General features: G+C 53.0%; 1 protein-coding gene across 4 annotated transcripts in view; it reads right to left on the reverse strand.

Annotated features, from left to right (window-relative positions):
• The window catches only part of CPSF6 (cleavage and polyadenylation specific factor 6), a 539228-nt gene extending 538841 nt beyond the window's left edge, over positions 1-387 (reverse strand). For all 4 annotated transcript variants that reach the window (XM_069629368.1, XM_069629366.1, XM_069629367.1 and 1 more), the window contains exon 1: positions 204-387. In XM_069629368.1, coding sequence (XP_069485469.1) covers positions 204-263 — 60 coding nt within the window. In that variant the 5' untranslated portion in view covers positions 264-387. The remainder of the gene's footprint in view (positions 1-203) is intronic.
• Positions 388-15692: the final 15305 nt, after the last annotated feature.

The raw sequence follows: 15692 nt of genomic DNA on the forward strand, positions 1-15692 counted from the left end.
GACCGATCACATCACCCGCCAAGATTGCAAGCTTAGACCTGATCCGTAAAGAGGTCGCGCTACTGTGCGCGAACAGTAGCAGATACTCTGAGGACACCACAAAATGAAAAGAGGCCCCAGCCAGGAACGAGCTTGACTGTGGAGAAGGCCCGGTCCGTGATCTCCCGTGCCTGCAACGGGCGCGCGCGCTGCTGATTCCCTACCTGATCAAATTCCTCGCCCACGTCTGCATAGATATCTATATGGTCTACTCCGTCAGCCATTTTGCGCCGATCAGTGGCTTTCGCTTGAGCGGGCGCCCGCCCGACACAGAGAGAGCAGAGCAAACAGAGGTACGGAGGTATGGTTGGACTACGTCACTTCCGGCCGCAAGATACACAGAAGAGAACGTTACAGTCTAGCTACTCTTTTTTTTTACATTCTCGCAATGGCGGTCGCCATTTTGGAACGGTAACGCTTTCAATTCGCTGTCACTACGAGTAGACGAATTCACCCGTGGTTGCAGACTATAGCGATGAACCCACGGATTATCAACGTGTAGTAAAAAGAGCCGAAAACTAATCACATACTTGCCAACCCTACTGATTTAGGCAGTAGGCTACTGCTTTTTAAGCAGTCCTACCGCCTACAGATTTGGGTGACAGATCCTACTGCTTTTTACAGGGCAGGTCAGGGGCAGGTCATTTATGTGACTCTAAGGCAGGCTGCTGGAGACCGGCCCAAGAAAATCATGCAACACATTAATCTGTCTGTGTAGGGGGTGGGGGTAATTGATTACTTTGAGTGATGGATTCAGACCAATCAGTGACCTGACAGCTACATGACTCTGCCCTGCACTCCGGCCGGGACAGGCCGTAGGTGGACCACCAGTGAAGGCAAGTGGCAGACCTTACCACCATCACATAGCATCTGCATATCAGACTGAGGAGGGTATCAATCTCCATGTCGATCAGTTATTCATCTTGCACTGCAGGAATACATATGTATTGCCCAGGCTGCTATAGAGCAGTGGCAAACGTTGTGGCAAACGTTGCCTACCAGCTCTGTATGATTACCTTCTGTGAAGTTAGGTAATTGAATTTGTGTTAACCTACCATTCACAATGATACATATTAAACATTTGAACATCTTTCCATGTTGTGCTGTTTGATGGGTTGTGTATTTTAGAATGCTCCAGTGGTGGCAACAATCTATGTTTTCTATTTTCCTGTGATGGCATTGTTATGCAAATTATTATTTTTGAAACTTGAAAAATCCTACATCTTTTGGTCACAGAATGTTGGCAAGTATGTAATCATAATTGCTGTTATGACCATACCTATAAACTACACTTAAATATTATCCTCCTTCTATTGTGGATCAATCCTGTGGCTTGATAGCAGCTTAATCAGATACCCTAGTAACTGTTGTGTTCTATCCACGGCCCGCGAGTCCCGGGATAGAACGTTGAAGGCCGCGGAGGTGGGCCTTTGTTGCGCAGCTCCGGCAGGAGCTAATGAGACACACACACACACAGATGAGGTTACGATGCCCGGAACTGCCTCCCTCTCGCGGGGGGGGGGCTTTTATTCAGACGTCATGCGTCACCGCGTTGCGGGACGCAGGGCGGATACAACATTCCTCCTTTATTTTAACTTAACTTAACTTTAACCAAAACAGATGCCACATGCATTTTCAATGTTCTACATCAACTGGGGGGGGGCTCCCCTCATTAGAGTTCTCCAGGGGGGGTTTCACCACACATAGTCTCTGAGCCGAGCTGGCGGCCTGGTGGCACTTCTCAAGCCATATCCCCCACCCCTGGAACTGGGACCCACAGTCTCATTGGGCGTGTCTGGCTCACCCATCTCTGGTTCATTCCACAGCTCCCACGTTCGGTCATCTGCTCCTTCTCCGCCTTGCGGGTTCTCTGGTTCTTCATTGTTCGACAGGTGTTCGGCGTCTTCTTGGGGGGCATTCCCCATCAGTCCATAGTTTTCTTGGCACGGCCTTATACCATGACGCATTTCGTGTCACTTGTCGGTGTCCTCTTTGTACGGTTATCATGGATCCTTGTCTCTTGCTAACAGTCCATGGGACAGCCTCATAGCGAGAGTCCAATTTGGATTTCGTCGGGTTCCGTAGCATGACTACTTGGTCCCCCACCCGGTGGTCAGATTGTTTCACCCTTCTCTTGGCACTCGTGCGCATTGGCTCCTTTCCTCTTCTCTTCAGTTCGTTCGTTGTCGATCGTGTCCGGGCTTCTGCTGGGGTGGTGTGGTATGGATGATCTTATGACTGTGCCAAACATCAGGTCTGCCGGGGGTACGCCGGTCGTGCTGTGGGGGGTGACCCTATAGTTACGCAAGAATCGATACAGGTCGACTTGCCACGGGCTAGCATTTGCTCTTGATAGCCACAGGACCTTGTTGAGTGTCCTCATGAAACGTTCAACGTCCCCATTAGCCTGTGGCCACCGTGGCATGACGTGGTGGTAACGTATGTTCAGTTCTTGCAGGTATTGCTTGAACTCCTCCCCTTGGAAGGGTGGGCCATTGTCACTCTTGATTCTTGTAGGCAGTCCATGTGTCGCAAACATCTTCTCCATTGCAGCGATGACCACCTCCGCTGCCGTGGAGTTCACCACCTCAACCTCGGGGTATCGTGAGTGGTCATCAATGGCCACTCGGAGGTAGAGGCCTTCTCAGAGTTTGCAAAAGTCGATGCTTATCGCATCCCACCTACCAAGTCCTCGCACCGCTTACTGAATTGGCTCTGGGTCCGGGGGAGCACCGGTGATCTGGCTTGTTAGACAGGTGTTTATCAGCTCCTCAACTTTCTCATCTATCTGTGGGAACCACACTCGATGCCGGATGCAAGCTTTTGTCCGTGCAATTCCCTGGTGGCCCTCATGAGCCAATGCCACTATTCTGTCCTGGAGCCTTGGTGGGATGTGGATTCGATTTCCCCTCAGTATCAGTCCCTGTTCTGTGATTGACAGGTCCTGCCGTATGGTGAACATCCCTGTGAGGAACGCCTTTGCTTCCGTTGTCCTGTTGTGGGTGTTCTTCATAAAGGATCTCCATTCCCCTGATATAATAGTGTCCTTAATCAGGTTGCAGCACGGGTCCTTCTGCGTTTCTTCTGCGATGTCGTCGATACTGACGGCCTTAGGTCTCATGGCGTGCACCACCTGACAGAGATGTTCCTCTGTCTCCTCTGCTACCTGTACGTCCTGCGGAGTCACCGCCCGAGGGTGCCTAGAAAGAAAGTCTGCTGGGTTCCCACTTCCCGGCTGATAGGCCAGTTCAAAGTTGTATTGCTGGAGGTGCAGTAGCCATTTTGGAATTCGGGCCGGCGGGTGGGAGGATGTGCCCATGAAGATGGGGAGTAGAGGTTTGTGGTCTGTATACGTTGTGAACCTTCTGCCATACAGGTAGAGATGGAAGTGGCGACACCCCCATAATACGGCTATCGCCTCCTTCTCAATGTGGGAATACTGTTGTTCTGTCATCGTGAGAGCTCTGGACGCATATACAATAGGTCTTTGCTCACCTTCCTTCGTCACATGTGTGAGGATGGCTCCCAAACCCTCCGGGCTGGCGTCCACATACAGCTCAGTTGGGAGCGTGGTGTCATAGTACGCCATTTTGGTGTCTGTTGATAGTGACTCTTTGATGTTCTCAAAAACGTCCTGGCACACTTGCTCCCATTCCCACTTTGCGTTGACCTTGGTAAGTTCCGGAAGAGGTTCTGACAGTGTGGCCAAGTTCCGAATGAACCTCCCACAGTACGTGGCCATCCCCAGAAAACTGCGCACCTCAGTCGGCGTGGTGGTTGGACTTGCAGCTTGGATATCTGCGACCTTCTGGGGGTCTGGTGAGATGCCGGTACTGCTGAACGTGTAGCCAAAAAAAGATATTTCGGTCTTGAGGAATTCACATTTCTCCTTGTGAATGGTTAGGCCCGCTCCTTCCAGCCTGCCAAGGATCATGTGCAACCTCCTCAAATGCTCTTCTCTGTCGTTGGCGTGAATCAAAATATCGTCACTCACATTCAGGACACCTGGTATGCCCCTGATGACCTCTTGAATCGTCTGCTGAAAAACCTCGGCCGCTGACGAGATCCCAAAACTTAGGCGCTTGTACCTTCGCAAGCCAATGTGGGTTGAAAAAGTTGTTATGTATCGGGATTCTCTGTGCAATTTCAGCTGATGGTACCCTGCTTTTAGATCGACCTTAGAGAAGATCTTTGGCCCCGTTAGGTCGGCCACAATTTCGTCAAGTGTAGGTGTGATGTGGCGCTCTCGCTTGATGGCGGCATTTGGTAGACGCATGCTTATGCAGATTCGGACCTTGCTAGGCTGTTTTTGTTTCTTTGTGACAACCATCGGGGAAACCCATGGCGTGGGTCCTGTTACTTCTTCTATTATTCCTGCTTTCTCCAGCGCTCTGAGTTCTTGTTCCACTTGTTCCCTCATATGGAATGGTGTCCTTCTATGTCTTACGGCTTTTGGCTGGACCAACTCGTCAATGTGGAGTCTGATCGACTTGCCTTTCAAGCATCCTATGCCTCTCTGCAGGTTGGGATATCTTGCTAGGAGCCTCTCCACTTCTTGTGAGTCCTTTATTTTGCAGATGAAGGTGAGTAGGCCCAGGTCTTCCGCCGCGTCGCCACTCAGGAGACATTCGATTCCCGCATCTACCACATAGATCTTGGATGGTAGTACGGTCTCACCATGGCTGAGGGTCGTGCGGAATCTGCCAACCAGGGGTAATGGATTCTTGTACCCATATGCGAACAGCAGAGTGTCTGTGTCCTTCAGGTTCGGTTTTGGCTGTAGCATCCGAAAGGTGCTCATGGGCATGACATTCACGGATGCTCCCGTGTCGATGGTCATCCAAATCTGCTGGTTTTGGATCTTGACCTGGCACTTGCGCCTCCTAAATCCTTTCCTAAGCATGGCATGTCTATGATTAAGGGCTGACACCAGATATACTTTTCTCCCCTTTTTCCACTGTACCTTGACAGGCTCCTGGTGGGCTCCGGTCGTGTCATCCCCTTCTTCCTCAGTCGAGGAGCTTGCTGTCTCCACTCGTCGGGCACTACCCTGCTTCTTCTTCTTGCCCCCACTCTTCTCTTGGGCATTCTGTGGTGTGGGTTGTTGGGCGGTTGATGACCGGCACACTTTGGCATAGTGATCTTTCCTGCCACATGCGCCACATGTTGTCCCTTGTGCCGGGCAGTTCCTTCGCCCACGTCGCGGTCCACCACACCACCCGCACTCCATGGGCCCGGGGATTCGTGGCTGCCATCTGGTATTTGTGTAATTTGCGCCAGACTCATCCCTCGTTGATTGTCGATTGGTGACTTGGGCTACTATGGCCGTCGTGAGGGCGGGCTGCAATTTTTGGAGTGTAGTGCCCATGTGGGCTGCTCTGGCGTGTGCCAGCTCTCTCTGGCGACCCAGTTCAAGAATGCGTGTTAGCGAGATCCCTCTTTCACTCAGTACCATCCTCCTCAGTTTTTCTGATTGGATGCCGTTGATGAGTTGTCTCTGAATTCCTCTCTCGCCGTCCGTGAACCCGCAGGATATCGCCAGTTTTCTGAGTCGGGTGTGGTAGGCATCTAAAGTCTCCTCCTCTGCTTGAATAGTAGTGCAGAATATAAAACTTTTGTAATCAGGATTGAGTTGTGGGAGGAAGTGGGCCGTCAAAGCGTCCCTCGCCTGCTGGTAAACGTCCTGGCCATCATCGATGGTTAGTGAGTTGAAAATACGAAGCACTTCATCCCCCACATTCTGCAACAAATGCGATCTCATTTTCCTGGCGGTAGTGATGTCCTTACATTCCATCGCCATTTCAAACTTTTGGATCCATAGTTGCCACCGGGGGCCAACTGATGATGGATCAGTAAATGGGTCAAATGGCTGTATCATGACAGAGGATCCACCTTGTGGGCGGGCTTGCGGCGTGGACATTGATAGATTTGCAGCAAGTCTAGACGGCGTGCCGGGCCTGGGGGTGGATGTGCCGGTCGCCATGGCAGGGCTAAGACGTTCGTCTGACAGGGTTCTCTGCCTCACCTTAGTGCGTGGCTGTAGGGGTCTGTAGTCTCCTTTTGTTGGAATTTAGCCGTGCTGGGCATGGACGGGTCTGCTTCCTTCTCCTAAATGACTGATCATGATTGTCTGCTGCAATCATCCACGCCAGATGTTTGTGGGGCCTTCCTGCGTCGTGGTGCGTGTGCCTCCTGACTCCCAGGTGTCAGGTGTCCATGGTGGCAGTTGTTTCAGGCCTAGAAGAATTAGATTTGGCACCTTCGTTGTGGAAATCGAGTGTGTGATGAAGGAGAGAGAAACATTTTTTTTTTGGGGGGGGGGGTTTGTGTGTCCCCCTCACCGGGTTTCCGAAAATTCTCAAATCGCTGCTGCGGCGATCAGCTGGTTGTGTGGTGTGCCCGTGTCTCGGGTCTCTCGTCCCTCGTCGCCAGTGTTGTGTTCTATCTGCGGCCCCGCGAGGCCCAGGATAGAACGTTGAAGGCCGCGGAGGTGGGCCTTTGTTGCGCATCTCCAGCAGGAGCTAATGAGAGGCACACACACAGATGAGGTTACAATGTCCGGAACTGCCTCCATCTCGCGGGAGCAGGGCTTTTATTCAGATGCCCTGCGTCCCGCAACGCGGTGACGCAGGGCAGATACAACAATAACCACAGGCCCTGTCCGTGGGTTAGTAGCGCGTGACATCCGTTAAGGGCACTTCTTCGGACAAGGAACAAGTTACTTACCTGTAACTGTTGTTCTCCAGCATGGGTCTGGCATGGATTCACATGCTCATGAATATTCCCCGTCGTCAGGCCGGGAATCCTCGGTATAGAAAAAAAAATCAGTATCAGTTTCGTTTCTGATCTGTCTTTCGTAGTAGTAACCAATCACTCGTCTGTGGGTCATACTGACCCCAGCCAATGACTGCCCTCTCCCTGAGCCCCGCCTCCGGCAGCCATCCTCAGATTTGGTAACACGTAAAGTGGCAGTATGACCAAGTGAAGAGCCGCAGAGGGGTAGGCGGGAGGGTTCGCATGTGAATTCATGCCAGACCCATGCTGGAGAACAACAGTTACAGGTAAGTAACTTGTTCCTTCTCCAGCATGGGGTCTGGCATGGATTCACATGCTCATGAATAAGAGAATACATAGCAGTACACACATGCACAACCACGGGAGGTGGCAACAGGCTCAACATTAAGCAATACAACAACTCAACATTAAGCAACTCTTACCTCCTCACCAGGCTCACCTTAGGCGAACAGGTTGCGCAGCACTGCTTGGCAGACCCTGGACTCCTCCCTGGAGTCCCGATCGACGCAGTAGAATCTTGTGAAGGTGTGCGTCGACCTCCACATTGCAGCCCTGCAGATGTCCAGCAGGGGCACACCAGACAGGGACGCCGTGGTAGCAGCGATCGCTCTGGTCGAATGGGCTCTCGGACGGCCGGGCAGCTGTCGGTTTGCCAACCGGTGACAGTGCATGATGCAGCCAGAGAGCCATCTGGAAATGGAAGTCTTTGAGAGAGCCTTCCCTTGATTCACAGTCCCAAAGTTCACAAACAGCTGTGACGTCTTCCGAAAACTCTGTGCGGTCCACGTAGAACTTTAGCGCTCTAGCTACATCCAGCGAGTGCAAAGTCCTCTCGGCCGGCGACAAAGGCGACGGGAAGAAAACTGGTAACACCAAGGGCTCATTGAGGTGGAAGTCCGACGGCACCTTGGGCATAAAGGATGGGTGTGTCCTCAGCACCACCCTCGTGTCATGAAAAGTCAAGTATGGAGGCTTGCAAGATAGGGCCTGGATCTCTCCCACTCGTCGTGCGGAGGTGATGGCCACGAGGAAAGCTGGCTTCCATGACAGGAACTTCAAAGGCGCCGAATGCATAGGCTCGAATGGGGCCCCCATGAGCTTGGTCAGCACCACATTAAGCTCCCACGCCGGGGCAGGAGCCTTCACCGGCGGGAATGATCGGAATAGTCCCTTCATGAATTCTTTCACCAGGCGATGAGACCACAAGGACGCCCGTCCCGTCGTCCTGGTATATCGGGAGATTGCAGCCAGATGTATTTTGAAGGAGGCGTGAGCCAGTCCAGCTTTGGCCAGCAACAGTAGGTACGGCAGTACTTGAGGGGCCGTAATCCGCAGAGGGTTAATCTTCTGTGCACGGCACCAGACAGAGAACCTCTCCCATTTATGTCTGTAGCAATTGAGAGTTGAGGACGCCCTGGCTTATGCAAGAACCTCTCTGCAGTCGGCCGGGATGTCGTACCCTCCAAACTCTAGTGCTGCAGGAGCCAGGCCTGCAAGTTCAGCGACTCCGGGTTGTGATGAAGAATGGCGCCTCCTTCTCTGGAGAGAAGGTCTGCGTCCGTCAGCAGCTTGACTGGTGGGGACGTTGACAAGTCCAGAAGGTCCGGGAACCAGATTTGTCTCGGCCACGCCAGTGCGACGAGGATCATCCTGCACCGGGACCTCTTGAGCTGTTTGATGAGCCGGAGCAGCAACGGCAGCGGAAGGAACGCATAAAGAAATAGGCCGTCCCAGGGGAACGAGAAAGCATCGCCCATGCTCCTCGGCTGGGGGAACATGCTGGCGAACCTCCGGCACTTGGAATTTGTCGCCGTCGCGAAGAGATCGATTTGGAGTTCGCCCCATCGTCGGAAGAGTCGATCCACTTGATCCTGGCATAGTTCCCAGTCGTGGCACGAGCGCAGCTCCCTGCTGAGTGAGTCGGCGATCGTGTTTTTTATTCCTGCCAGATGAAGAGGCACCAGAAACATCCCTTGGGCGACGGTCCAATGCCACAGATCTTGGGCTTCCTTGGATAGGGCCGGGGACCTGGTTCCGCCCTTCTTCCGGATGTAGAACATCGTGGTGGTGTTGTCGGTGAAGATCCTCACCACCTTGCCCTTGAGGGACGGAAGAAAAAACCTGAGGGCCCAGAACACTGCGCGCAGGTCCAAGATGTTGATGTGGAGAGACTTCTCCTCCGGGGGCCAAAGGCCTCTCGCGTGAAGATCTCCGGAGTGTGCTCCCCAACCTTCCAGGGAGGCGTCCGTCATCACCGTCACCTGGTGAGCTGGGGTCTGAAAGTCCGTGCCCGCCGACAGATGGGAGCAGGTACCCCACCACCGGATCGCCTGATGAAACGTCTCGTTGAGAGGGATCCTGTCCTCGAAGCTGCCCGTCGACTGGATCAGCGGGCGTCGAGGAACTCCTGTAAGGGTCTCATCCGAAGCCTGCAAAGGTGCACCAGATAAATGCAGGAGGACATCATCCCGCGGAGGGACTTGATAGATCTTACCCTGGCCATGTCCGTGGCCAGCAGACGCTGCACCTTGCCCAGAATGGTCCTGGTCCTTTCCTCCGACGGCGAGGCCAGCCGCGCCACTGTGTCGCGCTTGGCTCCCAGAAACAGGACGACTTGCGACGGAACCAGGTGGGATTTTGGAAAGTTGATGGAGAATCCCAGGTCCGTGAGCAGCTGGACGGTCTTCGCAGTGTGCTCCACGGCGAGCTCCCTTGTCCTTGCCCGGATGAGCCAGTCATCCAGGTAGGGGTAGACGTGGATCCCCTGTAGGCGCAGCCACGCCGCCACCGGTGCGAGGCACTTGGTGAACACCCTGGGTGCCGACTTCAATCCGAACGGGAGGGCCTTGAACTGGTAGTGCCGCCCTTGGACCACGAACCTGAGGAACTTTCGTTGTGTTTTTAGAATGGGGATGTGGAAGTAGGCATCCTCCAACTCCAACGACGACAGGAAATCGCCCTCCTCCAGCTGTCCCAGCACATGCTGGAGGGTGACCATACGGAACTTCTGTGCCTTGATGTACTTGTTCAGTCGTCGTAGGTCCAGGATGGGGCGCCATCCTCCTGTCTTCTTTTTTACGAGGAAGTAACTTGAGTAAACTCCGGAGCCCCGAAGCCTCTTTGGGACGAGCTTGATGGCACCCTTCTTGGGCATCGCCCTTACTTCCAACAGTAGTTGAGGGACATGATTTTCCTTCCTGGCCACGGGTGGAACGCGAGGGCACTTCTTCTGAAACTCTAGGGCGTGCCCTAGGGCCAGGGCGTCCAGCACCCAACGGTCGGTGGAGATGGACTCCCACACGTTGACGAATCTCGCCAGCCGGCCTCCCACCGGGGTGCTTCGGTGGGGGCCCGACCCCACGGTGGGTTCAATCTTGTTTGGAGGCTGCCTTGCCTCCTTGACCTCCTTGTCGACGACGACGGGCACCACCTGACTTGCTGCGTCCCCTGTAGGCTTCCTGGGACGAAGATCTTGCCGCTTGGCGGTAAGTGGAGGAGCCACTGCCGGATCCCTTGGAGGCACCTTGTCTGCCTCCGGAGCTCCGAAAGGACGGCCGTCGTTGTTGGCGCACTCCCAGTGCCAGGGCAGTCTCTGTGTCTGTCTTGATGGCCTGAAGGGACTCATCAACCGCCCTCCCAAACAGGTTGTTCTCGTCGAAGGGCATGTCCAAAACCTTGGTTTGTACGTCCTGGCGGAAATCCATGGCTTTCAGCCATCCTCATCGTCTCAAGCAAACGCTGTTGCCCAACTGACGGAAACCGGTGTCGGCGATGTCCGTTGCCACCGTGATGGCGTGGTCCGAAGCAATCTCCCCATCCTGTAGGATTTCAAGGGCCTCAGCCCTTTTGGCGTCCAGAAGGAAGTCTAACAGAGGGGCGATTTTGAACCTCAACTCCCTGTCGTAGCGGGCTACGATAGCCAGGGCGTTGGCCGCCTTAATAGTCGTCGCTGCGGATGAGATGATCTGTCGTCCCATCGTGTCCAACTTACTGCCCTCGCCGTCTGGCGGGGAAGTTGATGTCGAGGCCGATGCCCCCCAGCTTTCTTCTTTGCCGCCGCTGAGACGACCGAATCCGGGGTAGGTTGTGCCCGAAGGCACAAGGGGGCAGCGTCGGGGACCCGGTACTTCTTCTCGTACCGGTCCCTCTTTGCCGGCGCCGTGGCAGGGTTCTTGAGGAGGGCGAGCCCCTCATCCCAGATGTCATCAAGAAGCGGTACAGCGAGGACTGTCTTCCTTTTAGCCTCGTGCCGTTGGTAAAGGAACCCTTCTTTCTTCTTTTCTTCTGGGCAGAGCTGAAAAAGCTCGGATGCCCTGGAAATCATAGCATGAAAGGATCCAATCTCGTCGGGCGCAGAGGTGGGAGAGGTGGCGTAAGATGCGTCCTCCTCCTCTTATGCGGTGGACTCTCCGAAGGTCCTGGCTCCGGTTCCCCCGTCGGGTCTGGCTCAGGTACCTCCGTCGGGGGAAGGGGCAACCTTGTTCTTATCTCCGAGCATAAGGACTGAATCGCTGACAAAATGGCCGCTGAGGTGTCCTGCGGCGCCAGAAACGACGGGCGCGAGGGCTCTTGAGGAGCCTTGTCGGCGACACCGTCGCTTTCGTCGTCGCCCTCATCGGGATCCCTCCCGATGGGCTGGGCCTCTTCCACGACTTCGATGAGCTCTTCTTCAGAGGTCGTGTCCGTATCCATGATGGCCACCAGCCCCTCCCCCAACTTTTCCAACGAGGACTTCGTGGGGGTCTTCTAAATGGGCCTGAAAGACAACTCCCACCGCGGTGGCAGGGAGACTCTGGTGGCAGGGAGACTCTGGGTCCTGAGGGCACCTCCACTGGTGTAGCCTCCACAGGCTGAGCCAGGGCCGCGGCGACATCCTCAATCGAGGTCTTAGCAGGGTGAATTAAGGCCATCGTCACCTTCTGGATGCCTGGGGCCTTCACCTTGGGGGGAGGGTCCGAGCCTCGCTCCCCCTCTGCCAGAATCTTCGAGATCGACCGGGGCCTCTCCAGAAGCTTTGCCGGGTTCTCGGACTTCCTCTTACCCGAGCCAGAGCATTGGCTCGTGGTTAATGGCGCCGGGGAGGATGCGCCCTGCCTGGCAGCTAAGGAGCCCGACCTTTCGGCGCTCCCGGTGCCCGCGGACTAGCGGTGTTTAGCCTTTTGTTGGGCCCCTGTCGCCGGGGCGCCCTCACAGGACTTATAAGACCGCTCAGACTTCTTTTTCTTCTTCTCGCCTGACGGGCTCTTCCCTTCCAGCCAGTTGGCAAGACGGAGGTGGCGATCCTTCATAGTCCGCTCCGACATGTTCCCACAAAACGCACAGTTCTTCTCCTTGTGCGTCTTGTCCTCATGGAGACAGTAGAAGCATAACGAATGCTCGTCCTCCTTGAAAACATTCTGAAGCTGGCATCCAGGGCAGGTCCTGAACAGCTTCCCGGGCGTCGAGCTTCCTTTCTCCTAGGCCATGTCCGGGGTAGGCCTTGGAACTTCTGGAATCCTCCAAAAGCGTAACTCGACGAAATCTTCACCCTTGAGGGGCGTAGAAAACTCTGAAACTGATCCCTGTTGATCGGATGTAGAAACGGTGGAGCTTGAGGCTCTATTTAACCGAAAAATGAGAAAAATCTCCTCAAAAAGCGCAAAAACGCAGCAAAAGCTCGAGAGCTACAGCACGAGGACTCCCAACACTTGAACGTGCGGTAAAAATCTGAGGATGGCTGCCGGAGGCGGGACTTAGGGAGAGGGCAGTCATTGGCTGGGGGCCGTATGACCCAGAGACCAGTGATTGGTTACTACTAAGAAAGACAGATCAGAAACGAAACTGATACTGATTTTTTTTTCTATACCGAGGATTCCCGGCCTGATGACGGGGAATATTCATGAGCATGTGAATCCATGCCAGACCCCATGCTGGAGAACCACAGGCCTACTGTATCAATGTCAAAAGATTGACTTGCATTGAAACTCATAAATGTTTCCCATCAGTCGCCAACGTAGCAGTGTTACAGTGGTGATTTTTTTTAACTGGCCAGTAAACGTTTTTACCTCGATTTGGCCGACCGCAGCCCGAGAGACCAAATATTAGCGAAATCTGTTTTAAATAATTTGTTCAAACGGTGTACACTTCTGTTCTGGGAGGGAACACATTCAAAATATTTCACTATATGCCATGTTAACACCCAGACAAGGGAGCGCCATTCAACACGTTATATGCTAGCATAAGTGCCAACCCTTCCTGGCTAGGAGGCTGAGCCAACATGTTTTTGGGACACACATGATGCTTACCTTTCTTGATTTTTAATTCGCTATTCAAATTTTACCTCATTCCAATGCGATTCAGTGGGTGAATTCAATTCTCCCAGTTTCCGTGGGCTAAAATGTTGGCATATATGTGCTGTGTTGGCTATAATCCAAGCAAATGCAGGAATCCTGTCCAAAAAAGCCAGGTAGCGTTATAAGCCAGCTTTCAAACAGATCACGGAAAACAGGAGAAGCAGGTAAAGTTTAGGTAGTTTACTAACAAGAGAAATGTCTGAGGCTTCTTGACTCTCTCCAACAGTCCTTGACTTGTGACTCTTCGAGCAACTCTCATGATAGAGAAGCAGCATCACAAGACACGATGCAACACCACTCCTTTTCTTAAATTCTAAATAACATACAATTTGCATGAATAACATTTTTATAATACTTATTTAGAACTTAGCCCCCATACTTTTGTATTCCCAGTAATACTGCCACAACTAAAGTTGATAGCTTTTGTAACCATGATTTGATCCGGGATAAGACCGAAATAAAATGAAAGTTAAAAATGAATTCTGCAGAGGCCTATATTACAAATAGACAATGGATAACTGTTGAAATGTATACTTGTCCTCGTGGCTGAGAGCTGTTGGAGTGTTGAGAGCGTGGACTGATGATGAGGATTTGGGAAGAACCATTAGTGAGAGAGAGAGAGAGATCCATACTGGCTGGATGGGACGCTTACAAGACTTGGTAATAAAGGCGTATGAGCATACATGAAGACTACAGTGTGATCAATCATCCTTAATTACCACACTGGCGATGAGGATGAGATTGCCGCTGTGGAGGGGGCTGCGGAACGTGTGAGGACATCACCCTCCCAGAGTACCGTACCATCCGGCAGTATTAAGGTGCTAGTGCAGGCTCCTCAGTTGAAGTGGCTAGCCGTGCTATGCACCAGTCGGACGCCGCTGCTTGGCCCGGACGAAGGGGGTTGGTGTTGCAGGAGTCGAGTATGGAGACGCTGTAGCGGGCCCTCATTGGGTCTGGGGCCGGTGTCAGGAGCGGACGACCAACGGGTAGTGCCGAGAACCCTACCTGTAGGAGGGAATTGTCGTACGCCACAGTAAGGTGATTCACCTAAATACTGGACACTAAAGCAGGCTGGATTTTCTCCCTGGGGCCAGTGTCGGAAGGGGTTTTGGTGTGCTGGACGAACGTTGTGCCTCGAGCACGGATAACAGTGCAGCTCACGTTGCCGGTGTTATAGCACAGTGTGGTCGTGCTGTGCGACCAGAAGTAAACATTTTGTGCATAATCGGCTGACAATTCTGGTGCAGACTTGGAGTGCAGACTGTGTACCTGCCGCACATTCTGCCATGGGGGACTAAGAACGGCGGCATCTGCAGGTGGAATACACCGACAGTTGGGTCGGTGACCGGCTTGCTGCCCTCTCACAGCCCACGACTCCAATGATGACGTCGACTGCAGTGAAGAGGGGAATGCAGGAAGCGTTTAATGGAACGCAGTGTGGCGTGCAGCATGGAACGCGATGCCATGGAACGCAACGTGGAAGTCAGAGTCAAGTCACTGATGTTTGGTTCCGTTGCGGATGGTATTGGGGACGCAACTAGAATGTGTGAAGCGGAAGTCGGAGTCAAGTCACTGATGTTTGGTTCCGTTGCGGATGGTATTGGGGACGCACCTAGAATGTGTGAAGCGGAAGTCGGAGTCAAGTCACTGATGTTTGGTTCCGTTGCGGACGCACCAAGAAGTGGTGCGCAATCTTCAGGGAGTCAGTGTGGGACATGTACCTGTGTATCTGATAGCAGGAAAGTCTCTAAGAGGAAGATGCCAGAGAGCCACTCGCAGATCTTTGGGAAGAGGCCATGTCTGCGATCGTGTGTTGTCTGCGAGGATGAAATCAGCTGGGATAAGACGTTCTGCCAGCGCTGCAGTGATCTTTTGAGTGCCCTGAAGGGGTTCGATCCTGAACTTTGGGATTTTTATATCAGGATCAACGATCTGGTTTTGTCGGAGGACTGACCTTTCTAATGTCGGGTGAGGCCAGTGTGTATGCAGTGTTGCTGTCTGTTGTGGCCTTCTGGTATGTGTGGTGTTGGGCCCTCTGGTATGTGTGTGTGTGAATGTGCATGTTGTGGCCCGTGTGCGTGAGTGGGAATGACAACTGTTTCCCAACATTGTAATTTGTTTACTTTAATGTGTTATCAATATGCTAACTGTGTTTTTTAAAGGTGATTGAAATTGTTGTGATGTACTTGGGCACGGACTGGAGGGTGGATGTGACCCTCGTTCCGTATGGTGTTTATAAAATTTCCCCTTTTGGGCGGACATGAGGGGGGTTCCTCATTGGGTGAGGTTCCTCATTTGGTGACCGTTGCCCTGCGGGTGGATACGAGAGTGAAGATTCCTCATCTGTTTATGGGTTCATCTGCGGCGGACATGAGGGTGGAAGAGACCTCATTGGTTCGGGACATTATGCCGTTGCTTACAATGTCTTGTAGTTCTGTGTTCAAAACGTCATGTGTCCTGGTTTGAGAGTTTCGGGGCAATTGTTATTGTAGTTTTTTGTGTGTGCACTTTGAGTGTGTTGTTCTA

Source organism: Ambystoma mexicanum, chromosome 12 (assembly GCF_040938575.1).
Source record: "Ambystoma mexicanum isolate Mex_15411 chromosome 12, UKY_AmexF1_1, whole genome shotgun sequence".
Lineage (NCBI taxonomy): Eukaryota > Metazoa > Chordata > Amphibia > Caudata > Ambystomatidae > Ambystoma > Ambystoma mexicanum.